Source organism: Primulina huaijiensis, chromosome 17, assembly GCF_012295235.1.
Source record: "Primulina huaijiensis isolate GDHJ02 chromosome 17, ASM1229523v2, whole genome shotgun sequence".
Lineage (NCBI taxonomy): Eukaryota > Viridiplantae > Streptophyta > Magnoliopsida > Lamiales > Gesneriaceae > Primulina > Primulina huaijiensis.
Window position 1 is genome coordinate 6,714,205 of NC_133322.1, and position 24,851 is coordinate 6,739,055.

A 24,851-nucleotide genomic window follows, 5' to 3' on the forward strand; every position below is an offset into this window, starting at 1 on the left:
TTCGCAGTGGTAAACATCGTTCGTTAACGCAAACAAAATAAATTTTTCTAATACGGTACGTCCTCATCGCCGATAAACCAAGGACAACACAATTAATCGAACTTTGAACCTGCGATTCAGTTCGACTCGGGAGGGGGAGACTGGTGATACCCCATGGATGAGCCCACTACCCCTGACCCATCCCAAGCCCAAATGGAAGACAGACCCATCAAGGGCCCAGGTATTCTCCTATAAATATCAGGTTTGGGTGTTCATTTGATTCATTCACTATATTGTTTTCAGCAGCGCCCTTAGCTGCTCCCCCCATATATCCTCAGTCTCTGACTTGAGCGTCGGAGGGGCTACGCCAGGACACCCTCCTGGCCCCCTTCTAACGGTCTTATTCTTGATTTCAGGCTCAGGGTGATCTTAAAGCCCACGTCTGAACTAGTGACGCTCGTTGGGATCGGACACGAAATTTCCCGTGAGTATCATATTATATTTTATAAAAAAATAAATATTTTTGCTATAATATATTGTATTTATAAGGCGCAAAAAGCTAATTAAGACATTTTTTTTCTAAAATATTTTCCCAAAATTTTAGTATATAATTTTATATAATATTGTAATAAAAAATAATATTATATTTTATTTAATATTTAATTAATAATAAATTTAGGATGTGCAAGAGAATCGAAGGGTCACGTGACCGTGGTCCCTCCCGACCAGTCGACCATCATCACCAGCGAACCCAATCCTATACTTTCAGCAAAATCAAACCTACCATGGCACGCGCGCTCAAGGCGTGCTGTCCACGCGCATATATTTCCTTTTTTTTTTTGTAACACCTAAAAACAACGTAAAGGAGTATGTTTCGACCGAGATACGCAAATTGTCTTTCTTTACGTCTGCTAACCCTAGTGTGTTCTTCTTGAAGTGGGAATTAATTGCTTTTAATTATTTCAATCAATGCTACAAATCCCTTAAACGAGCCTGTAGATCTCCGTATCTTTTTCCTGGAGTTTGGTTTCCGATGAATTTTGTGCGCGAGGAGGGAAGCTGAAATCTAGGTTTTTTTTGGTCAATGGAGCCGCGAGTGGGGAACAAGTATCGACTGGGTCGGAAAATCGGCAGTGGATCCTTCGGAGAGATCTATCTTGGTACTTACAACTGTTTGATTTTCATGCAATTCCTTCGGTTTTCGACGTGACTTTGTCGATTCTGTGTTAATTGTTGGTTAATTTACTGGTGCAGGGACTAATATCCAGACTAACGAGGAGTTGGCAATTAAGCTTGTGAGTTGTGTTATTTCCTTATTTTGTAGTATTTTTTTTTTGTTTCATGAAAAGTTGTTTGCTTCGTTCACGAAGTTGTTTGGATGTTGATCACATGGTTGTGTAATTAATTAGTTGAGATTTTTGCTCCGGTTGAACTGAATAATGAGGTCTCAACTCTCATGAGATATTTTACTTTTTTATTGTTTGATTTTATATATGGATACATGCATGCATGCAGTCAATTTGTTATTTAATTGGGAATTGGGGTTCTCAGATTTCTTCTCTTGCGGAAGTATACTATGTTGGCTATGGTAAGTTCTTACCAACTGAGAGAATTGGTTATGTGCGGGACGGTGTGTGGTATGAAAGTTGAGAGTTGAGACATACAGAAAGTAAATTTTGGTGGAATTCAAACTGTGAATTTACAGAGAATTTTCATTCTAATTGTCTTCATGTGCTTGTGAATTTTGAATAGTTTATCGGTTCTAGAAACTTTGTTATTGTTGTGCCAAAATAATTGAAGACCATGATTCTTTTTTATATTTGAACATAATAATTTCTGATGAGTTACTAATGGAGATTTTGTTTCCCTTGGTGGGAAGATGGAAATGACTTGATATTTTTGCTTATCTTTTCCTGTATCATGGAAGATAACTAAAAAAGTAGAATCTACAGGTACAGGATTCTGTAGCAGATTGCATGGTTAATGCTATGGCTAGACTTGTTTTAATCTTGTTAGCACGCATAATGTTATTGTCACTCTATTGTGGCTATAGTATGTTGTTACTTGTTCCTAACATAGCCATATACTTTAAAATTACCGAAGTAGTTAAAAGTCAGTATCTGAAGCATATGCTTTGGTCTATTATTACTGTTTTGTTGTTTCTAAACATAAGTCTTTTTCTTTTAAATTTTGGAAGTTGTTACAGGTCATTGTCTGAAACATATGCCTGGTCATTTATTGCTATAGCATGTTTCTAAACATATCCATTTCCGTTTAAATTGCCAAAGTGGTTATAGGTCGGTATCCGAAACATATGCTTTGGAGATAATAGTTCATTCCTAAATGGCTTAAGGTGTTGCATCTTAGACTTCTTTTCCAATCTTTTAATCGGAAAGAATAAAGATAGAACTACTTCCTTTTGTAATTAGAAAAATTATTCTTTTCGGCTACTTAGATTTACTAGGAGAGTGTGCATAGTAATTCATTTTGGACAAGTTGAATTGGCTTCTCATACTTCCATCTTCTTGATAAACTTGAGCTATCTCGTGAACAGTAATTCATCTCACGGGTTTAATCTATTGCTTGTTTCTTTCTTTGAGGAAGAGGGTGCAAGTTTGTTGGTTTGATCATTCAAAACTGTTCATTTGTTCGCATGGGATTCCAGATTTTTATCCTGTTTTATTGTTTCAGGAAAATGTAAAGACTAAACATCCCCAGTTGCTGTATGAGTCAAAACTGTACAGAATTTTACAGGGCGGAAGTAATGATTCATTTGGAATCTTGTTTTCATTCTTGAACTAGTGGTGGATTTTTCTCGAACATATTATGGAACCGAATTCTATTTGTTCATAACATTGCAGCTGGGATACCGAATGTGAGATGGTTTGGTGTCGAAGGAGATTACAATGTTCTGGTTATGGACTTGCTTGGACCAAGTCTTGAAGATCTATTCAATTTTTGCAGTAGAAAACTTTCATTGAAGACAGTGCTCATGCTTGCAGATCAAATGGTTATTTTAAAATTTCTTATACTTGTTACCATCATGGCTAATTGTAAGAAATGCATTTTCTGTTGCATTTACTGATAAACCTAGCTTTTTCGGCCTAATATTTCTTTCAGATCAATCGTGTTGAATTTGTCCATTCAAAATCATTTTTACATCGAGATATCAAGCCAGACAATTTCCTCATGGGCTTGGGACGGCGTGCGAATCAGGTTCTTTCACACATGTTTCTGTGCTTTATTTGGAGGATTTCTTCAGATATGCTGATGTGATGTTTTAATTTTGACATTAATATTAGGTTTACATTATTGATTTTGGTCTTGCCAAGAAATACAGAGACAGTTCAACTCATCAGCATATTCCTTACAGGTGAGATGAGTGTCTTGGTCACTTTCTCTGTTGACTTCCTTGCATCAGCATTGTTTTTAGCAATCATGCATAACTGACAACATTGACAATAATGGGTGGTTGGTTCTCGTTAACTACATTTGTCAAGGTTATAAGAATGCAACTGTTTACAACTGCTTAACCTCTAGGAAGAGGGGTTACATCATAATTTTAATCAAGAAAGAGAAGGAGAATAAAATTACTTTTCAGATTAAAATCTGTTCAAAGAGAAGTAGATCAGAGTCTATTTACATTTTATCTTCTTGTGTTTAATCTTAGTATCATACTATCATAACTCCATGTATGGAATGCTTAGGTCGTCAATCGCTTGTATATCTTTGAAAAATTGTTCTCTCCCTATTCTTTATGAAGTTGTGCTGGTACAATTAAGTAATTAGGAACTAATGTACCTCGAAGTCAAGATTAAATGAGACTGCACTCCACATAGTGGTAAATAAAGGTGACGCCTCTTGAATGTTGCTGCTTATGTCATTTGTTTCTATCCTGTATTATCATATTCATTTCCAAAAGTAAAAGTTGACTCAAGATGTCTCTGTCATCCACATTCTTAATAATAATAATAGATAATAGATTTACTCTATTTTATTGTATGTGTGCATTTTTCTTTACATTCATGCTCGTCTTGTCAAGTTAAGTTTGACATGATTTTCTTTGAACTTACACATGTGGATTAGACTTTATTTTGTTGAGGAGTGATGAATTTTCTGAATCAAGCTTATCTTTACCTTTCTTCTGTCGTTCACCATTTCTCTCTCACTTGAGGGATGTAGTTCAGTGTGAAACATTGAGGTCTTCTTTAGATGCTTTGTTTGGACTTTTAATATTTTTGTACCTTAACAATGAAGGGAGAACAAAAACTTGACTGGAACTGCACGATATGCTAGCATGAATACTCACTTGGGTATTGGTATGGATCTCTCAATATTGTATTTAACTTCTTCCTTGCAATTATTTTAGTCTAATTTCTAACTTTACTGAGATGCTACTGATATGATTTTTAGAACAAAGCAGGAGAGATGATTTGGAATCTCTGGGATATGTCTTAATGTATTTTTTAAGGGGAAGGTAACTATTGGTTCAGAACTTCATGATTATAGCTCCTAATTATGTGATCTGTATCATTAATTTATACTCTGTGCAGCCTTCCTTGGCAGGGACTAAAAGCAGGAACTAAGAAGCAGAAATATGAGAAAATAAGTGAGAAAAAGGTTTCAACTTCTATTGAGGTAATCTAACGCCTAGTGTTGTAAATGGCTGTAGGCGGTGACGGGCCAGTAAGTGAGGCTGTTGAACTTTTTTTACTATTTTTATACATAATTATATATAATCATGTGATATATGTGTAAATGAAATGAGGATGATTGGGTTGGCTGTTATGTTTTGAATACAAAGTCTATAATGTATTAATAATTAGGGTTTTTTAAATTTTGTTGACTTTTGCTTGCCTCGCCAACCCCAGCTCACCTTTGACCGCCTAAGGTGAAGGCGGTGCGGTCGATGGCCACCAACCGGCTACGCTGCCTACATTTAGAACACTGCTTACGCCTGAACTTTGTGCTTGGTAGTATTCTTTTGTTTTTGTATGGAAGTTTATCTGTGATCTTGCATTTTCTTCAGTCACTGTGCCGGGGCTATCCAACCGAGTTTGCATCATATTTCCATTACTGCCGATCACTGCGCTTTGAGGACAAGCCAGATTATGCTTATCTTAAGAGAATATTCCGTGACCTCTTCATTCACGAAGGTCTGGAAAATTTGGTCAGAGACTAGTGATTTTGTGAACTCCTTTCAGTTCTGAATCTGTAATGCATGTATTTTTGCTTCAGGTTTTCAGTTCGATTATGTTTTTGATTGGACTATCTTGAAGTATCAGCAGTCACAGATGGCCACTCCTTCCCGGGTAAGTGATTTTAAATTTAATGTGCTAAAAATCAAGTATAATTAAGTTTTGTTGCATAAATATGGTACTTGATTTTTTTGATGATCTTAATACCATGTTTCCCCAAAATTCCATTCCGTCTGATATGATATTAGAGCAACATGATACTTCATTTTGCTTTGAGTGATTCCAAGATGTCCATTCCCTGCATTTTTTTAAACTCCCGCCAAATATTTGTGTTCTCTTTTCCATATCGTATGAACCCTTAGAGATATGCCACATGAAGCATCTTGTAAATGTCCGACTTCCGTTTACATACTCTATTGGATCAATGACAAAGACATTGTTAAAAATGAAGTGAAAATTGGATTCATGTAACAGGAGAAAGATTTCTCATTCCTTAGACGGAAAAATATGTGGCTATGAAAGAGGGATTGAGTGGGAAAAAATCGACTGTGTGATGGATAAATTTTATATATTATTTTCACGTTTGTAAGATAGCTGATTGTTATTTACATCAAGAGAGAGTTTGGCAACATTCCTGGGCAATTTTTTTTGTTCAGAGTGACCAAGTCATGCACTGTTACAGTTCACTCTCTTCTCAAAATTCGAGTCGACATAGTATCAGAGAATTGGAATGACTTAACTTAAAGCTAACCTTAATGCTGCTAACTAGCAGCGCCTTTCTTAGCAGAAAGTAGACTGAAAGGCATCAGCTGTTTCAGGTTACTGTCTAAGCAAACCCAGTATTAGAACTCCTTGAGTAAAGTGTCTACCTTTATTTATTGCAATCAATATTGCGAGTGCTTTCTTTAGGTCATCCATTCCAATGAACATTTTGTCTTATTTAAGTTGTTTGGTTGAAATCAATTTTTTTAATACGTATTTAAATCTCCAGCTTAAGTGACCTATTGACTTGAGTGATGAGTCGTGACAAACAATGTGAATCCACCCTGGTTCCGTACCTCCTATCGATCTGGGAAATTTTCTGTTCATTATTTTCATTTGAGAAAACGATGTATGCTTGTTTCAGGGCCCAAGCGCAGTTATGACCTCAGGACTGCCCCCTGCGATTCCTAATGGTGAAAGGTTGCCAGGTACTTTTCCATGCATCTGTTGTCCGCCTTTCTTTTTCCGGATTAGCTTATCTACGGTGGCTTACTAGTAACATTTATGCAAGATCTCTAGTCCATATATTTTTCTAAAATTTTTTTGATTTATTTTTATTGGTTTCACACTCGAGGACATCTCTTGGTATATGTGGTTTTTATTGTAGGTGGTGAGGAAGAGGGGAGGCAAGGAGGAACTTCTTCAGCCGATCTGGCCAGAAGGAGAAGTTCTGGACAGGTTGTAAATGCTGGAAGCCTTTCTAGAAATAAAAGCCCTGTTGCAAATGATTCAACAAGCAAAGATGCCATGGTAAGCCGTAATTTTAGCCCCACCTGGCTGTAGATTAAAGCTTTGTGGTTGTTGTCGGTACAGCTGAATTTGAACATGCGACCCAGTTGGTTAGATTTCCAATGTTCTACAGACTAATCTGGACAAAGTTCCTAATATCATGAGATAGCATAATTCAGTTCGAATATATTGGTGCTTCTTGCTTTGAGTGGCCAAGCTCGAGAGAAAATGAATAGCTCAACAAGTTTCACCAAAAACAAAAATCTGAGTGCATTTTATAATTTCATATATATGTGTTGCCTGTTTCATTTTGGCCTGTATTATTTTGTAAATGGCATGGTTGGATTTTGCAGCAGGCAAGCTCCACTTTGTTTGGAAGGTCTAGTGGATCACTGTGGCGAGGTGCTGTTTCTGGAAGTCGCGAAACATTAACATTGGGAAACGATTCTGAACCCAATCGTTTTCATACTCCTGAAGCTAGTCCAGCAACGATGAACAAAATATCAAGTGGACAAAGAATCTCACCCCTTGGTGGATCCTCGGAGCCAAAGCATATTTCCTCTGGGAGGAACAATCCTACCACAAAGAATTACGATTCCACGATAAAGGGTATGGAAAGCTTGCACTTTGATGATTAAGAACGTTGTCGTTCTCGAGCGCCACCTACATCCTAAAGGTCCCGTAAGTCATCAAATTGTGTTATATACATGAGATCAGATTTAAGAACCTTGATAATTCTCTTCCGGAAAGATGTGAATTCGAATATCAAGAGAACAGTTGTGCTCACAACTATTCATAAAAACGCCAAGAGCGGATTGTGTAACAGAATCAGAGAAGGTGAAGTTCTGTTCCTTCAATTGAGTTGTAGTGGCGTGGGTCTTTAATACCATGTCCTCTTGCTCTTATTTTATAACCTTTGGATAATCCTTCCGTCTCTCACTTAATTTTAGATTTAGCTTGTGAAGTATCCATTTTCACTATTACTTGTCAGTTCCAAAACTCTTAATACTGTATGTATCCCTGCTTTTCCATGTTCAGGTTACTAAATTGTGTAGTCACTTAAATTATATAATTGATAAATCCTCCTCTTAAAATGAAGTATCGTCTTCCAAATATGGTAAGTAGCATTCCCCTGGGCACGACCTGTTTCAGCCCTCTCCCAGTTTCAATGTCTTCAAAGAAAATTTTGCAATGCTAGCTTATTCCAGAGGGTCGAGTGTCAAATGACTCAAATCTCAAGTCAGTCAACGAGAGTGACTCGAGCTGTGTCAAATGACTCAAATCTCAAGTCAGTAAACAAGAGTGACTCAGGCTCAAATTGTCAAGAAAGGCTTTGTTGGTTTCACAAAGGAGCCGGTCGTCATCTTGCAAGTGGATATGTATTCAAATTTTATGCGTGATTCATTAAAATTTGTGTTTCCTCTCGTTCAACTGGAGCTGATTCATACAGAAAGATCGATCCACATCTGCATGTCGAACAATGATTTGTTTCCTTGAAAGACATTCAAAGTGATTAAATTGGCTGATCCAATCCAAATGTATAAAAATATAGGTCGAATACGATGGTTTTGGGAGTAGTATCAGCAGAACATTTGCAGTTACGTATACATACACGATGATGATACACAACTCTCCTCCTCCTTCGATTTAAATGTCGTCGACACATGGAAAATCCTAAATAAAAAATACCAAGATTACAAAGGAGTCGTACCATCCGATGTGGTAATGTAGAGAAGCAAAAAATATAACCCCGTTCAGCAGATCAAACTGCATCATAACCCGCCAAAGTTGTCCAATCAAAAATATCGAAGGTACACACAAACAAGGACCTTATAGATTATCCATATCAACACATCTCTATTTAAACTAATCTGCTCACACAAGTGTTTATTTGGAAATTTTCAAACATCAGAAAACTGATGTACCGATGTGTTATGCTTTGCCATCAACGCTTGGAAGCAAATATCGTGAACTCATACTGTCTCATTCTGTAAGAACACTAGCACGCGAAAAAACAGTTGAAGAAACACCATTTCAAGGCTTAAAAAAGGGGATAAATGAAGGATTAGCCCAACGATTATGAAGAATAGCCAGGATTTGAAAAAGGTTTTTGTTGAATTAGAGCTATGAACTTTTTCCTTTTTTTTTGACAGATGCTTAGATTGGTCCCTCAAATTCTTATCAGTTGAACCAAAACCATGACCATCGAGGTCGTAAGACAAGATAACAAAATTGTTCCATCTCATGGGCACCTGGCGAAACAGAGTTTTGGGGTAGAGAGGCAAGCAAGCTCTAAGGAATAGAGGTAGATGGGTGAAACTTGAATTTTTTCAGAAAACTTCACATAAGATTGTAAATTTTTTCTCTCTTCCTACAACCTCACAAAATAAAATTCTGTATTTCAGAAGAACAGGGGACGGTTACGACGAAATCAAATAAGATTACAGATGATCCACGACGAGCATAGCATATGCAAGGGAACCAGAATTGTAATCGCCAGCAAAATAATGCAACTTCAAATATACAAGTGAACCAAATTGCCCAGTAGCAAAGCATATGTTGTCTTAAGATTAGTTAAGTTTTGGGACCGAATCACGTGTGTGAGCGTCTTAAAAACAACTGCAAGAAACAGAGAACTAGGAAGCAAATGATACCAGCATACATACATGTTATTGCCATAAAACAATGCAGGTGGGTAATGCAAAAGGAAAAACAAACTGTCGAAAGAACCCCGTTTCTTGTACAATTGTTCATCAACGAATTATATATAAAGTACTCAATTATTCATGATAAGTACATGCTTCAACTCATATTCAAGATTCCCGTACACCAAACAACACATATCAATACACCAGTAGATCATATCAGGTACGAAGACAGGTACCAAGAACAACAAAAACATGGATCTTATTACATATAATTTAGACCATTTATCAGAAAATCTTCATCTATATCCATAGATCATCAGATTACACCTCTCTTTAATCCATCTAAAGCTTTTCTTTATAGAACCCTTAACTTTACCTTCAACAGTGTAAGCCTTGTAGCTAGCGACCCTCTTCTTCCTCTGCAGCTCAGGATCACTAAAGTTCCAACTTTTGGAACTCACACCATTTGTTGACTTGCCTTTCTTGAACTTCCACGGGTCTCCGGCCGCCGGGACCACGATATCCATCTGCCCATTGGTTTGTACAGAAGATGTTGCGTATGAGGCGCTGTAGCAACGCAGATCTTGCATCCCATTTGGGTTCGACGAGACTCCATCGTAATTATCGCCGCCGAGATGATAGTTGTGAGTGTTGTCCAGTGGAATTCTTGGGTCCTTGTGCGATTTGGATCTGAAATCCTCCATGTTTCCAAGATTTTCTTGGCCTTGTCCTTGATTTTCTTCGCTGGTGGGTTTCCTTTCCTACTTGCTAATAGTCCATTTATGTGGGATTCGGTGTTTTGGTAGCTGATTTTAATAACTTGATTACTTCGCTAAGATGACGATGTTTCTGTACAAGATTACTGTAATATCTGGCGATAATCACGAGGCTATCCTTTTTTTTTATCCAAAAAAAACAAATACACACATATATAAAGAAAAATCAAATTTATGTCTTATTTATATTATATTTATATTAACATAAAAATTTTGTGAGACAGTTTCATGAGTCAATTTTGTGAGATTAATATTCTATTTAAGCCGCACATGAAAAAATATTACTTTTTATATCAAAAATATTAGTTTTATATCAAAAATAGTAATTTTTATTGTAAATATGAACATAGTTGACTTTTCTTATGAATAAAAATTCTTGAGAGCATCTCACAAAAGATATTTCATTTGAAATTCATTGTGATTTATTCATTTGTAATATAAACTAATATGAGATGAATTTGAATTTCTTTTCTTTAAGCTATTAAATAATGAAAATGCATTTGAAATAAGTGGATTTCAAATATCTCTATACAAACACAACCTTAGGGTCGATGATAATTAATTTCACATATATAAAGGAGATGGATTTGAAATCTATGAATTTTGATCATAATGAATTTTAATAATAATAAAACTATCGGTCAAAATTGTAAATTCATATATAATTTATTTACGAATTAATTATACAAAGTAAAATAAATTTCAAATGACACAATTATTGAGTGAGCTTTATATTCATCATAATTAACATGAAATAATATAAAACATGAAATATATAGATTTGAAATTTATGATCTTAATTCTCTAAATAACAAAAATACATTTGAAATTCATGTATTTTAAATCTTTTAATCCAAACGCAATCTTAATAAATTTTATTAGAAATATCATCATTATATTACATTATTATAAACAAAAAAATATCGGTGATTGAATATTTTGTGGGACTTACCTTCAAATCCAAAAGGATGAAATGCAAAATTTGTAATCTTTCTTGGAGAAGACAATTATAAATTCTTGTCAAATATAATCTTGTATTAGTGATTAAACCTCAAGTATGTTATAGTCAAATTTGTGACACTTATGGTTCATTTACATTTTAGATTCACAGTCTATATATATTTTTTAATCTTTGACTTTGAACGTTGGAAAATTTCGAAGAGAAAATGATTACTATATGTTATATTTGGAGTATTTATCTTTTATAATGTGTGAAATGTTATTTTTTGAATCATTAACATATATGACAACTTCCAAAAAAATGTGAGAAACCTACAAAATCTAATGATATTGAAATAAAGAGTGAAACACTCTCGGTATAAGGATCACACATATTATTTTCATATCATCATATGAAAAAAATGACTTGATTTTCCTTGTAGTCAATGAATCAAATGTTATTACACTAGTCATGTGCTAAAATGATTAAAATTAGCCATTTGAATTATCAAATTTCAGTTTTAGTCCGTCATTTTTATGTTTTTTGACAACTTTACTTTTTTCTCCTCACGTGAAGGTGATGTGACACTAATACAGTTGTGATGTAACGCTGACATGTGTATTGTCACTTCAACAATCCAAATGAAAAATTATTAAAATCGGCAAAAATCAGAAGATGCATGACTAAATCAGAAATCTTATAACACAGACGACCAAAATCGCAAAGAGACAAACATACATAAATAAAAAAAAACAAATTTTCCCTAAAAATGACATATTGTCTACTATAAGCATATTATTAGGTATCCTCTCTATTTATTTATTAATTATTTTATTTAAATTGATAGTGATTTAAACCAAAATTTCCATATGTCCCAACTAAAGGTTGATGAGAAGATTAGATGTATGTATAATCGTGTATAACTAGTACACCAAAAAACTTCAAGTTTAGTGAAAAACTCTCCTCGCACGTGGTATAATGGTTGTGAAATGCTTTAGAACCACTGCATATAGGACTGGACTGAGCTAAGGGACACCAGTTACTCAGATTATTTTCGTTAAATATTTATATATTATGGTAGTTATTTTTTTATTATAGAAAATTAGGAAATGATTGGTACGTATGAATGAAATTAATATTGGAATAGAATGAAGATGTGAATGAAACGATAGTTATATTTCATTCCAATTATTGGTATCGAAAGAAATGTAAAAAGAATTGAGAATGAATTTTTTTTTAACAATAAAATATTTGCTAATTAAAAAATTAAAAAAAATTTATTCAGGAAATATTATTATTAAAATATTAATTATTGATGTTCTGTTAATTATTTTAAAATCAATGTTATTATATAATTATATTATTATTATTATTTATTTGATAAAATAACTATCATTCAATATTATTACCATGATTATTAACTTATTATTTTATTTATTTTAATTATTAATATTGACATCACTATTAAATTATTATCATTTTATATTTGATAAAATAACTATCATTCAGTATTATTACCATGATTATTAACTTATTATTTTATTTATTTTAATTATTAATATTTATTTTATTATTGTTAATATAATTATTTTTTTATTATTATACGTTGTTTTATTTATCATTATAATAATAAAAAAACTTAAAATAATAATCATAATATATTATTTATTATTATTTTTATCTGAAGATATATTTAAATTAATTAAACTAAATAAGGTAAATTTTTTGTAAAATAGGTAAGAATTAAGAATGAGAATGATCATTATCATTTAAGAGTAGGTCTCTTGTGAGAAGGTCTCACGAATATTTCAACCCTATCGATATTCACAATAAAAATTGATATTCTTAGCATAAAAAGTAATACTTTTTCATGGATAATCCAAATAAGAGATCCGTCTCACAAAATACGACCCGTGAGACCGTCTCACACAAGTTTTTGCCACCATTTAAAATAGATGGAATGATCATTAATCATTCCTATTGAATATGTGAATAGTCATTCCTATTCGAAAGAACATTCTTATTCCAATGTCTTATCAAGTATGAGTACTTGGAAAACATTCTCACCTCATTCCATCGTAACAACATTGCCTTTAGAGCATAGAACACAAGTTTTGAGTGGATGCTTCATATCCTGAAATTCAAACGGAGAGTTTGATTTAAACTAGTGGCCGAATCATATGTGTCGATGTTCTTTCATTAACAAAAAATCCAAAGCATAGAAAGCTGAGGTGGTTGTTAATTTTATTTGGGTGAGAAATTAAAATTAAAAGAGATGTGATATATTAATTGGGATGGAAAATTGAATAAGAAGTGGGGGAATGTCTAATTAATTTGGAATATATTTTGCCTTCGGATAAGATAGTGTAAGAAATAATTATTGAGTTAACGGGTCGCCCATGAGGGCCAATCCGACCCGACCCGACCCAAATAAATCAAAAGTTTGATTTTGAATATAAGAAGGAGTATTATTTTTTTGTTGGAAATAAATAATCAACTAACCAAAATTCCAATCTCGACCTTTAAAAAGATCAACTAACAACAAAATAAAGCATAGAAATGTCTCTAATAAAATCATTAGCATAATCTTTTAAATCTTTTATCTAACAAGCTAGTGCGGAAAAATGAATGTCTCACGGGAGTGTACTGCCTCACTCGATCCACTGAATCGTCAGCGCTTCCCATAATATCATCATATCATGCATCATATAAACCCACGTTCTATACATGAATAGTAAATAATACATATACAATCACATGCATTAAAAATCATATTTTTATTTAAAATAATTTAAGTATAAATAATTCATTTAAAATAATTTTAAACATAAATAAATAATAAATCTTAAAATCATTTTCATCGTAAAGCTTTCAATCCTTTATCATTTTGGGTGAAATTTGATTTTTGAAAGTGACTAGCTTTTATTCTCCGGTCGACTGATCAGTCTTCAGCTCCACATGACCCAAGAGGGCGGGCACCAGGCACCGTCATGGAAATACGATCGTCGGGCTCCCTCGGGGGTCTTCTCCCATAGACGGGCACTCTTTGGGATCTTTTCTCATAAATGGTCTCTCTCTGGGGCCTTTTCTCGAAAATGGGCTCTCCAGGAGCCTTTTCACTCATGACATATCCACAAAATTATAAGTTCACCTTTTTTTCTTAAAACAGATCCCTCATATATCATATATCATTTGTCACAGTCAATTCGCATCTCTCAAAATATTTTTTCCTTTTCTTTTAAAACATAAAATATCATAACTTTCCAAAAATAACATTTTTAAACTGTAAAAATTGTACAGTTTTACTATAAGTCATAAAATATCATATTTTCATAAAAATCATCATAAAATATCATTTAAAATTCGTTATGATTTTTCGGGACGCTGCCAAGCTTTTACGAAATTCTCAAGTGTAAAATGACCGTTTTGCCCCTAGACGTAAAAATTCTCGATTTTAACTTTTTCTTACTTTTAATGACATGAGCTTATTATAAATAATTATTTAAGCTTAAATCTAATTTTTTTATAATTTTATCTAGCTTAATTTAAGGCTTTTCAATTAATTCTTTAATTAACAATTCGTGCGCGTTTAATTACCGAATAAATTCAAAACTTAATATTTTGATCCCAAATTTTAAACATAACCTTGTTATTACCTAAACCACCCTAGTGAGCCATGAACACCCCCGTGGACCCATGGTTCCAATTTTATTCTTTAATTCTCGTTTTTTGACCCTTAAGAAAACACCGAGCCATCTCATAATTTACTCGAGCCACGGCCAAGCCACCTCAAGACAGACCCTATACAACCAATCTAGGTACCCTCCTGACCAAGCCTGACCCTTAGAACTTGACCCTAGCTCGCGCGCGGACCTTTCACAGAAGATGCAAAGCTGCGCGTGAACCTTCCCTCTCGCCTAAGACTCCTAGCCAACTAGGACTCTTCTACTCAAGCCACCATCGAGCCTACTTGACCCTCACCGACCATGGACCATGCCCAGACCCAACCAAGCCCCTGACCAGCGCTGCGAGCCTCTTGAACCATAAGCATCCGCTCGTGCTTGAAGTTGCTCTTCCACGTTAAGCTCGAGCCCACGTCGAGCCACCATGCACCAAACCATGACCCAACCCCTAGCCAATCTCCATTGACCCTACTGGACCAGCCCAGCCCGCCCAAGCTAGCCGCGAACCTGCCTTCCCATCCCTTCCCTCTTGCACGCACGAGAAGAGTCCTAGCTCAAGTGGACTCTTCCCTAGCCACTCCTCTTGAGCCCTAGCCATGCTAGGACTCTTCCTAGGACCTAACCATAACCATACCAGCCACCTAGCCGAGCCCTGCCCAGCCATGCAAGCTAGCCGTCCCTTGAACCAAGTGCAAACCCCTTCCAAACCCTCGGCTCCTCTCCTTGATTTTCCTCTGATTTCCAGCCCTCGTTTATTCACTTTTACGACTCTTTTCTGACCCTTAAACACATAATATTGACAGTGTGTCCGTTGGATTCATAACATTTTTCATATAAGCACAAAATCACCATATTTTTGAAAATAATCGTTCTACCGTAAAAATAATAAAACACCTATATTTTTCATGCATAAACAATTAAAACATGCATAATATGATTTGAATGATGCTTCAAAAAGTTTAGAAAACGTGCATTTGCATTTAAAACGCTCGAATATTCAATCGTTGGCGAGGGTGCGAAGATGGACGACCGGACGACGAAGAACCCTAGCTTTTCTTCCTTTCGATAGTTCGAAATTTGTGGTGTGTGTATTGTGTGATTTTCAGTTGATAAGAAGTGATTTATGGGGTGGAAGAAGCCCTAGGTTCTTATTTATAGATTTTAAATTGCATGCTAATGATCTTTGGTTTTGAGCCTCCAAGTATAGGAGCAATTGTGCCTAGTCAATTTAGTTAAATTGGGTCCAATAACTCTTCTTTAATTAAAATATAAAAGTTTATAAAATTAGTTTCTCAAAAATAATATTTTCGATATTTTAAAACTACTTGTTTGCCCAAAACCGACTCCCGGGAAAAATCGAGCTCGACTCGTAAAATAATTCGAACTCTAAATTTTTTTAAAAAATTAAATAATTTTTAATCATGTTAGGAAGCCTTGAAAATATTTGATTAAAAATAAATATTCTTGTCTTGGTTGTCCTCGATCTCCTTTCCCATGCCTATTATCGAATATTCGGGTAAAATCCTTCAATTTCATAAAATCATGTCATATAATCATTTAATCATGCAGTCATACCTTTAATCATTTAATAAATATCATGCAAACATTTAAAATTAATTAAATAAAACAATTAAGTAATTAAAATAATTTGCATGCATGTGGTTTACGTAGGTTTTCGGACGTTACACAATATATAAAAATGTAGGAAATATTTATTAAGTTTTTTTAAAAAAATTAAAATTTTTGGGTCATCAACCCGGGTTGAACTGAACTCAACCCAACCCGATCATTTTTTTCGGGTTAACTATCGAGTCCAACCTAATTTGACCCGAACCCGAAAACCCCAAACTCAAACTGATTTTTTTCGGGTTGAACCGTGTAGGGTTGATGAGTCATGTCTGATTTTGATACTCCTACTTATGAGGGATGACCCGCCGAACCGAACCGAACCAAATAATTCAAAAGTTTGATTTTGAATTATAAGAGGGAATAGTTATTTTTTGGTTGGAAATAAATCTTTAACTTCCATTACACAAATAATTCATACATATTGGTTCTCGGAAGAATACAAAGGCCGAGACATCCATTTCATTGGAAAAAAAATCATCACAATTATTAAGCATTTGGATTGTGCAAACTGGATTTTTTTCCGTTCGTGATCGGTATCGGACCATCGAAGAGCATTGTTATCTCCAGATAAAGGTTAGTGATTCAATTACAAAGATACTAATGTATGATTTTCTTCGGATATGAATAGATATATGTATACATCTAACATCAATATTAAAATATACTTATAGTGATGTTATATCTTTTGTTCCGGCTCAGCAAATTGTTTTTTTTCCACAAGGGCTCGTGATGTCTTTCTACGGGATCGCTGGTTTCTCAATAAATGAAATTGACTAAAGAGAAGAATTTACTTTTGAGCTATTTGAGAGTTATTCAACTTGAGTTATGAGTACGAATGGCCTTTAGCTATTGTTCTTCTAAAAAATATATTAAAAAAGAAATAATCAGGAATAAATATATACACATAATATATACACATACACACAAGATTTCAAAGAAACCATCTACCACTACATGTAAGCACCAGATCATTCTTGTTTCCATCGATTTAATTCTCTTATGTCTCGCTCCTGTAATTTCGACCAAATCCTTGAGGAGATTGAAGGAGCATGCAGCAGCTTGGTGGCAAGAAATTTGAAAGACTGCAAAGATGGAATGGAAAATTGCTAGTACTGAGCACTTCTTGGAGTTTTCAGCTTTGAAATCTGTAATACTTGAAGGTAATGAGGTAGTCTCTGAGTTTATGTTTCAAATTAAGTGGAACAATGCACATTAGGTGTTTATCTTGAATCTGAACTCTTGCTAGAACTTGGAAGAAAACGAATGTATCAGTGCACTTCAGGTCAGATTTTTGATTTGTTGTGTGTTGTGCATTTGGAAGTTGAGGAAATAGTCTGAACAAACTTGTAGTTCTTTGTGTTGGCTTCGTCATGACACCGATTTCAGGTAATTTCATCAAGTACCGAATGAGTTATTCTTAAAATACAGAAATTTGTCCAAACTATTATTTCTATTTGGGTGTATGTTTTTCTATTGTACGTCGAATTTCTAGAATTTACATGTGAAGAACTCGAATTTCTAGAATCTTTCATTGAGTATTAGAGCCACTAGTTGCGAATGATTCGAATTATATACAAGATCGTATGTAGATTCGTCATGTTCGAGGTGTATTTTTCTGGAACACGCGAATGAGTGATGTATCATACTGCGTCTTTTAACAGAGAGAATTTTTATGATAAATGGGAGAATCCTGTTGTAGTTGATAAAATCATGCACTTGATCGTTATGGAACGTATAATGGCATTTGATGTCACGTCCCGAAACCAAGACGCGTCATTGGCGTTGTTTAACAATTAAAATCGCAAAACAACAAGCCACGTAGTACATAATTTAGCCAAAAGTCAGTCTATTACATAATCATAATTGTTTTTACAGTGCATAATACAATTGCGGAAGCGATAATGTAAAAGAAAATAAAACTAAAATCGGTGCTTGAAACTTAATGTCTCGAACTTGATCACCAACTCCAAAACATGTGTTGTTCACCTTCTTCCACTTGGTCTTCGCCTTTATCTGGGGAGGGAAGTAAGAGAGTGGGTGTTTGGAGAAACACTCAGTATGTGGGGGGGTTGGGAGGTGGCAATCATACAAAAAAAATGCGAAATATTCATACAGTTTGAGTTCAAATGTGACATGTCACAACATGAATCAATACATGAGATAAATATAATTCAAAACAAGGCATCAAACATATCGTAATTGGAGTATCAACTTATACACAACACTGTTATTCATCTCCTTATCCATTATATACTGGTTAGTCCGTAATTGTTACTCCTATAAAGGGGTGAGTTCGTGTATCGATTATTATAACCCACTGCATCAGAACCTTATCTTATCTTGTCATGTTTCAAAAATTTCCTTACCACTTTTAGTTCGAATCCTTACAGTGCATTTTCAAGATTTCATAGCATAGCAAAAGGGATCATGCGGAACGAAACAGATACGGAAGCAAATGTCATGAAACGTGTAATGTACGATCGAGTTTTCAAAAAATGACAAAAACATCATTATTTTAGAACATACTTATAAGCCCACTTACACGTTCTTTTCTCGGAATAAGTGTGAATGACTTGCTGCTCGAAATGATATTCTCTTGATGCTCGAACTTGGCTCAAACAAGGGTCGAGTGTTGTTCAGAATTCGGTGCTGCTTGGACGAAACTTTTGCTTGAAAATGAGTAGAGTGTTGCTCGAGTGGTTTTTTGTTGAATTGCTTTCGGAATTTAAGAGATTTCAAGATTGTGAAATGTGATTTATGTGTGGCAGTTGATGTCTTTTTATAGAGAGTTGGTAAGGTATCCAACTACGTACTATGATCCTATGTCTCAAGCCACTACTCCATGATTATTCAACCACCAAGCCACGTTTTTATGCCACCAAATCATGTTTAATTAGTCACTAAACTACGTTTTTATGTCACTAAGTGTGTGGATTTTCAGGGTCTTCATATTTGATCTTTACAATGAGCCAGATCCGTTGCCTTATTTCGCTACCCATTGGCAGTGCAGGGAGTGAAGGAAACATAACTGACAAGGAATATACTTGACTCGGTGAACATCATGGGCATTTGAGATACATTGAGTCATTGCATGGACAAGGAGATAAGTTCTACTTAAGTTTATGGGTATTGAAGAATGACTATGATTCATGGGAGTGGTGTATGCAACACAGAGTCTTCCTTGACAACTTCTGGCGCGACGACGTCCTAGATATATTTCCATATCCGTTGTGTTCGCATCCTCTTGATCATAACATCGTGTTCATGGCAAATCGGGAGGGCTTTTCGTCGTATGACATCAATACCACAAAAATGAAAGCTATGGGTGAGACTATGGATGATTCGAGCATAGGTAACTCTCGTCGACTTTCACATTTTTCGCGGTACTTCTTGTTTGTGGTTCCACATTGGCCAGTATCTATCAACTTTTTATCTTTTGAGGTCACGTAAAACTGACTGATTATTTCTCATTCATTTTTGGATATTTAGCTTTTGCTTGATCATTAGTTTGAACTCTTGATGTATATATTCTTATATATAAGGTTTTGATGAAATAAATGTCTTTTGTGTACTTTATGATTCATTTCTAAATTTTCTTAAGTCAATTTGTAGCATCTGCATCTTTAGATGAAATTTTTTCGATATTGTGAAAGACAGATAGACAAATTCTTGAGATATGAGAATGATGGATAAGACGATAAATTGAAAGATAATGATAATATATTTTTTTATTTTCATTATTGTTTGAGCAAAAAACAAGATGATACAAGGACATTGAATCACATCAAATGGTAGTTCAGAGCATAAAACATAAGTTTTGATTTGATGCTTCATAGAATCACATGTTTCCTTTTGTGTCACATGTTAAAAGCTAGACATGTAAATATTCCCATTTCACTTATTGATGGAATCATAAATTTGTTAGTTGAATAATAAATTATTAATGTATCTTTTTAATGAAAACGCTTTAATTAATGTAATTTTTTTATCAATTAATGCTATATGCATACGGCTTATACTTTGTATTCATAATGATATGTCACTTGAAATAATAACAAAATTAAGGCACAAACTATATCAAGGTTTCAATAATTTTTTGACGACCATGGAATATGTTGTTATTTTTCGTTGTACATTGGTTATGTAGTAACCTATAAATCAAGTTAGTCCGATAAACCGCATTGAAAAAATCTCGTTTGACAGACTCATACGAGAAAATGTTTGTAATGAAAATCAAAGTGGTATCATACATCGTAGATAATTTTCGTTAGAACTTCATTAAACTTTCGATTAGTTAAATTAAATTAATATTTAATTACTTTTGTATCATTGGGGAATTAATATTTAACAGTTTAGGTTTAGATAACTTATTTTTAAGTTTAAAACTACTATTGAATTTACCAAAAATAAAAACAATCAATTAAAGAGAATAATTGTCAATTTTTAGTATAAAACTTGATGATGAAACACAAAAGCTCGACGGTCGTCAATTTTGTGAAACATATCTTATATTTTGGTCATTCATAAAAGTTTTTTTATTATAAATATAGACATAATTGACTTATTTTACGAATAAAGATTTGAGATTGTGTCATAAGACCTGCTCATCTATTAAATACTTGTTTTATTTTATTTTCTCAATCTAATTAACTATTTTTTTTCCATTTAAATTTTCAGTGTTTTTTTTAAATATATTTATATATGTCAAAATCCCCCCAATTCCCAAATTCGTTTTCTGTTGCCCTAATTCATCGGTAATTCTGATCAAAGAACGAAGATCCTCCTCCGGTCTTTATTGCCTTACTTCTCACCGGAAAAAAGTTCGTATATTTACGTGTGAAGAATATTCTCCTTGTACGTAAACTGTGTTCTCCAAACACTGCAAAGGTAAAGCTGTTGCTTGTGGGGGCGGTGATTAAGTTGGTTTTGTTTTTACTATATGTATTGGATTTCTTTTTTAAATTTCAGATTTCTCGAAAATTATTGTTTGTATGGGTAGTTGGAGGTGTGATTCTGGAACAAAATTACCGTTGCTTTTAAAAAGATTGAATTTCAAATTTCCTGACCTACTCAGTGTTGGTGGTGAAGTTTCCGAGATTTGTTTGCTGAATTTCTCGTATTTGGTTGCAGTTTTATCGAGAATTCATATACTTACTCTAAGAAGAATATGATTTACACCGCGATTGATACATTTTATTTGACGGAAGAGCAACTAAGGAGCTCACCGTCTAGAAAAGATGGAATTGACGAGGCCACTGAGACCACGCTTAGAATCTATGGTTGTGACCTCGTTCAAGAAAGTGGCATTTTGCTTAGATTGTATCCTTTCCATTTGAATATCTTATTTGCTTTTCAGCGCCTATTTCGTTCTGGAATATTTGACTTAATTCACATCCTTCCTAGATTGTATCATATGATTTGTTTTTACCTTCTACCCTATATCAGATTATGTATCTCCTTATCTATATGATTCTCAGACCTCAAGCTGTTATGGCCACTGCACAGGTCTTATTTCACCGCTTCTACTGCAAGAAATCATTTGCTCGGTTCAACGTGAAGGTCTCCTTATTTTCATTTTACTTTCTTTTTCCCTTCCATTGCAGCAATGCACTTTCATTTCGCCATTCCGTGTGCTATACTTATTTGGACCAGGTTTGATTTATTTTTTAGAGGGTTGCCGCTAGTTGTGTTTGGCTTGCTTCAAAACTTGAAGAAAGTCCGCGGAAAGCAAGGCAGGTTCTTATTGTTTTCCACAGGATGGAATGTAGGAGGGAAAACTTACCAATAGAGCATCTGGATACTTCTTCTAAGGTAGCTTTTAGTTTCACTATTTTCTCTTGGACTTGTGATATCAAATTTTTAGTTCTGTCTGCAAGTATCTCTACCATCTCGTGTATCATTCGGGTCCGTTTAGGTGGGCTTTTTTGCTGACTTTCAATGTGAAATTTTAAGAAGGTTCTTGTGGTTTTCTTGATGAGATTTTTCATACAGGGTTTGAATATGATTTTCAAAGTTGATATGATGTCGTGAAATGGCCGTGCAACGTCTGTTGGAAAATGTAAATTGTATATTTATGATGGGAAACAAAATGAAGAGAAAACGTTTACTTGTCCAATAACTATATTTTGAATATTTGATTTGAGATGTGAAGTTATGTGTTTTTATTTAAATCGAAGTAGGATCACATGTATAGGATTTTCAGAGAACACGTGACTTGAGTTTAAAGCAGAATGTGTGAAATGAATGCTTGTTTTTTCTTGTTCAACAGAAATATGTGGATCTAAAAGCACATTTGATCCGAACGGAAAGACATCTTTTGAAGGAGATGGGATTCATCTGCCATGTGGAGCATCCTCATAAGTTTATATCTAGTTACCTTGCTACACTGGAAACTCCCCCAGAACTCAGACAAGAAGCTTGGAATCTTGCAAATGACAGGCAACATTTTCTTTCTAGTTACACAAGCATGTACTTGTAGGATATTTATGGTTCTTTAAGTCTACATTTTTGCTATGCTATGACTGGCATATTTTCCTGGAACATTAGAGGCTCTTGTTTATGGCTTAGCTGGAAATTTGATTCTTCGTTAGTATGATACTGTGATTTGCAGTTAGATGTAGGATGTGCAAGATTATCATTAAAAAATGCTTGATTTTTTCTTGCTTGGTGGAGGAAGGATCGAGTTTTCTCATATAATTGATATTATGTGTGTCTGAAAAGATCCTTAATTCCTTATTCACATTATCCTCATATGTCAAAATTTTCACCCCTTATAACAATCCTCTTTTTTCCTTTTTCTTTTTTGTGTGTGTGGACAATAAAACAGCTTGCGCACGACTCTTTGTTTGAGATTTAAGAGTGAGGTTGTGGCCTGTGGTGTTGTGTATGCTGCAGCCCGTAGATTTCAAGTACCACTACCTGAGAATCCTCCATGGTGGAAAGCATTTGATGCAGACAAATCTGGGATAGATGAGGTTTGCAGAGTTCTGGCTCACTTATACAGCCTACCAAAGGCCCAATATATTCCTGTGTGCAAAGAAGGGGGTTCTTTCGCAACATCTAATCGATCATGGGATTCACCAAATCAGTCGGTTTCAAAGGTAATTACTATTCTCCAGGTGAATTGCTTTGTGGTTTGATTTTGTTTCTGGTCTATGTTTCCCTGACATGTCACGCATGCTGCTTAACACATTGAGATATATTGGCCAGGGTCTCTCAACACTTTTGCTCATTTACTCCCTCTAATGTCAGTTTGCGGCCTTAAGATTTTGTTCCATTGTTTTTCTGCAGGATGGCTCCTTGGTGGGAACAACCACAAATGAAGGTGCTGGTACTGTAAAGGTGTCTTCCACTTCTATTAGTCAGGAAGTTGGTGAGGATGAAACAGTTAAAGCTGCTCTTGACAAATTGAAGGAGTCAAAGAGAAGTGATGATGAATCTAAAGGCATCCCTATTGAGGAAGAATCAAGAGAAGAACCTGAATCAAAATTGATTCCTAATCATAGAACAGAAACTGGTGGAGAAAGGAACAAGGAGAGAGAAAGAGGCAGGGAAAGGGAAAGGGACCGAGAACGGGAAAAGGAGAGAACTAAAAGCAGAGATTACGATAGAGGGAGGGAATCTGATAGGGAACGTGGACGGGAAGACACTGAAAGAGACAGAGATAAAGTGAAGGAAAAGGGTCATCGCACCAGGGAGAGGGGAAAAGATTCTGGTGAGGTTCTTATGTTACACGCTTGATCTCTGGCATTCTGCTGGCATCATTAAATTTCTCCTTTCACAACTTTGTTTTTCAAATTTGATTAGTCATTTTGATTGTATCATTTGCAGGACGTCTGGAGAAGTCTAAACATATCTCATCCAGAGGTATATTTGTTATTTTTTAGTTTGAATGTTTTGAAACCAAGTTACACAGTCAGTAGAACAGTTCGGACAATAAAGTATATCGTATATTTATGAAAAATCATTTTTTACCAGATCGTGAGTACCATAATTCTTCATATTCAAGGGAGAGGGAGAAAGATCGTCGCAAGCATCATTCATATGTTTGAGCAGGTTAGGAAATGGCTTGGTTTTCTACTTTTCAGCTATGCTGTTCTACTCCAAGACCGTTTCCAAAGATCACTTACTTCAATTCTACAAAATTCCATCAAGAAGCATTTTCATTGGAGCTGATGAAACTATTTATGAAGTGGTTAAGTAACAATTTCAGAGTTTAAGATGCCGAACACCCAAATTTTCATTAGTAGGCTTACTTCTCTTTTATTGTATACAAGTAAAGTTATTACATCCTCTAGTGAGTATTTTGGCATGCATTAGCAAACGTGTATTTCGAATCGTATTCTGAATAAATTCAATTGTGTTGTCCCACCCAACCATAAAACTTTGAATCATAATTGTATCATCCTTCCAATGAATCCATTGTAGACTTGATTCTCTCTTAATTTAAGATAAGGGTGGGTTTTAAGTCCAATTCTCCACTTTTCCTCTTACAAAGCATCGTTAGG

At 34.6% G+C, this 24,851-nt stretch overlaps 3 protein-coding genes across 3 annotated transcripts; 2 read left to right on the forward strand and 1 right to left on the reverse strand.

Moving 5' to 3' along the window:
- Positions 1–821: 821 nt before the first annotated feature.
- Positions 822–7,766, forward strand: LOC140962736 (casein kinase 1-like protein 2). Its single transcript, XM_073421696.1, has 14 exons — positions 822–1,139; positions 1,234–1,274; positions 2,671–2,740; positions 2,841–2,989; positions 3,100–3,195; positions 3,282–3,352; positions 4,237–4,298; positions 4,393–4,456; positions 4,533–4,617; positions 5,009–5,135; positions 5,218–5,291; positions 6,304–6,367; positions 6,547–6,689; positions 7,022–7,766. The coding sequence occupies exons 1-14, from the start codon at positions 1,064–1,066 to the stop codon at positions 7,304–7,306; spliced, it is 1,407 nt and encodes a 468-aa protein (XP_073277797.1). The 5' UTR covers positions 822–1,063; the 3' UTR covers positions 7,307–7,766.
- Positions 7,767–9,612: 1,846 nt separating this feature from the next.
- On the reverse strand, positions 9,613–10,020 carry LOC140963339 (uncharacterized). Its single transcript, XM_073422633.1, has one exon. The coding sequence runs from the start codon at positions 10,018–10,020 to the stop codon at positions 9,613–9,615; it is 408 nt and encodes a 135-aa protein (XP_073278734.1).
- An 11,034-nt stretch (positions 10,021–21,054) lies between these two features.
- On the forward strand, positions 21,055–24,761 carry LOC140962304 (cyclin-L1-1). Its single transcript, XM_073421161.1, has 9 exons — positions 21,055–21,231; positions 21,475–21,663; positions 21,822–21,903; positions 22,015–22,155; positions 22,613–22,782; positions 23,171–23,444; positions 23,635–24,058; positions 24,175–24,210; positions 24,322–24,761. The coding sequence occupies exons 2-9, from the start codon at positions 21,512–21,514 to the stop codon at positions 24,393–24,395; spliced, it is 1,353 nt and encodes a 450-aa protein (XP_073277262.1). The 5' UTR covers positions 21,055–21,231; positions 21,475–21,511; the 3' UTR covers positions 24,396–24,761.
- The last annotated feature ends 90 nt before the right edge of the window (positions 24,762–24,851 follow it).

Coding starts and splice junctions, on each gene's coding strand:
- LOC140962304 (XM_073421161.1), top strand. CDS start 21,512: ATGATTTACACCGCGATTGATACATTTTATTTGACGGAAGAGCAACTA. Junction 22,156..22,612: donor ATCTGGATACTTCTTCTAAG/GTAGCTTTTAGT, acceptor CTTGTTCAACAG/AAATATGTGGATCTAAAAGC. Junction 22,783..23,170: donor TGGAATCTTGCAAATGACAG/GCAACATTTTCT, acceptor ACAATAAAACAG/CTTGCGCACGACTCTTTGTT.
- LOC140963339 (XM_073422633.1), bottom strand. CDS start 10,020: ATGGAGGATTTCAGATCCAAATCGCACAAGGACCCAAGAATTCCACTG.
- LOC140962736 (XM_073421696.1), top strand. CDS start 1,064: ATGGAGCCGCGAGTGGGGAACAAGTATCGACTGGGTCGGAAAATCGGC. Junction 2,990..3,099: donor TCATGCTTGCAGATCAAATG/GTTATTTTAAAA, acceptor TATTTCTTTCAG/ATCAATCGTGTTGAATTTGT. Junction 3,196..3,281: donor TGGGACGGCGTGCGAATCAG/GTTCTTTCACAC, acceptor CATTAATATTAG/GTTTACATTATTGATTTTGG.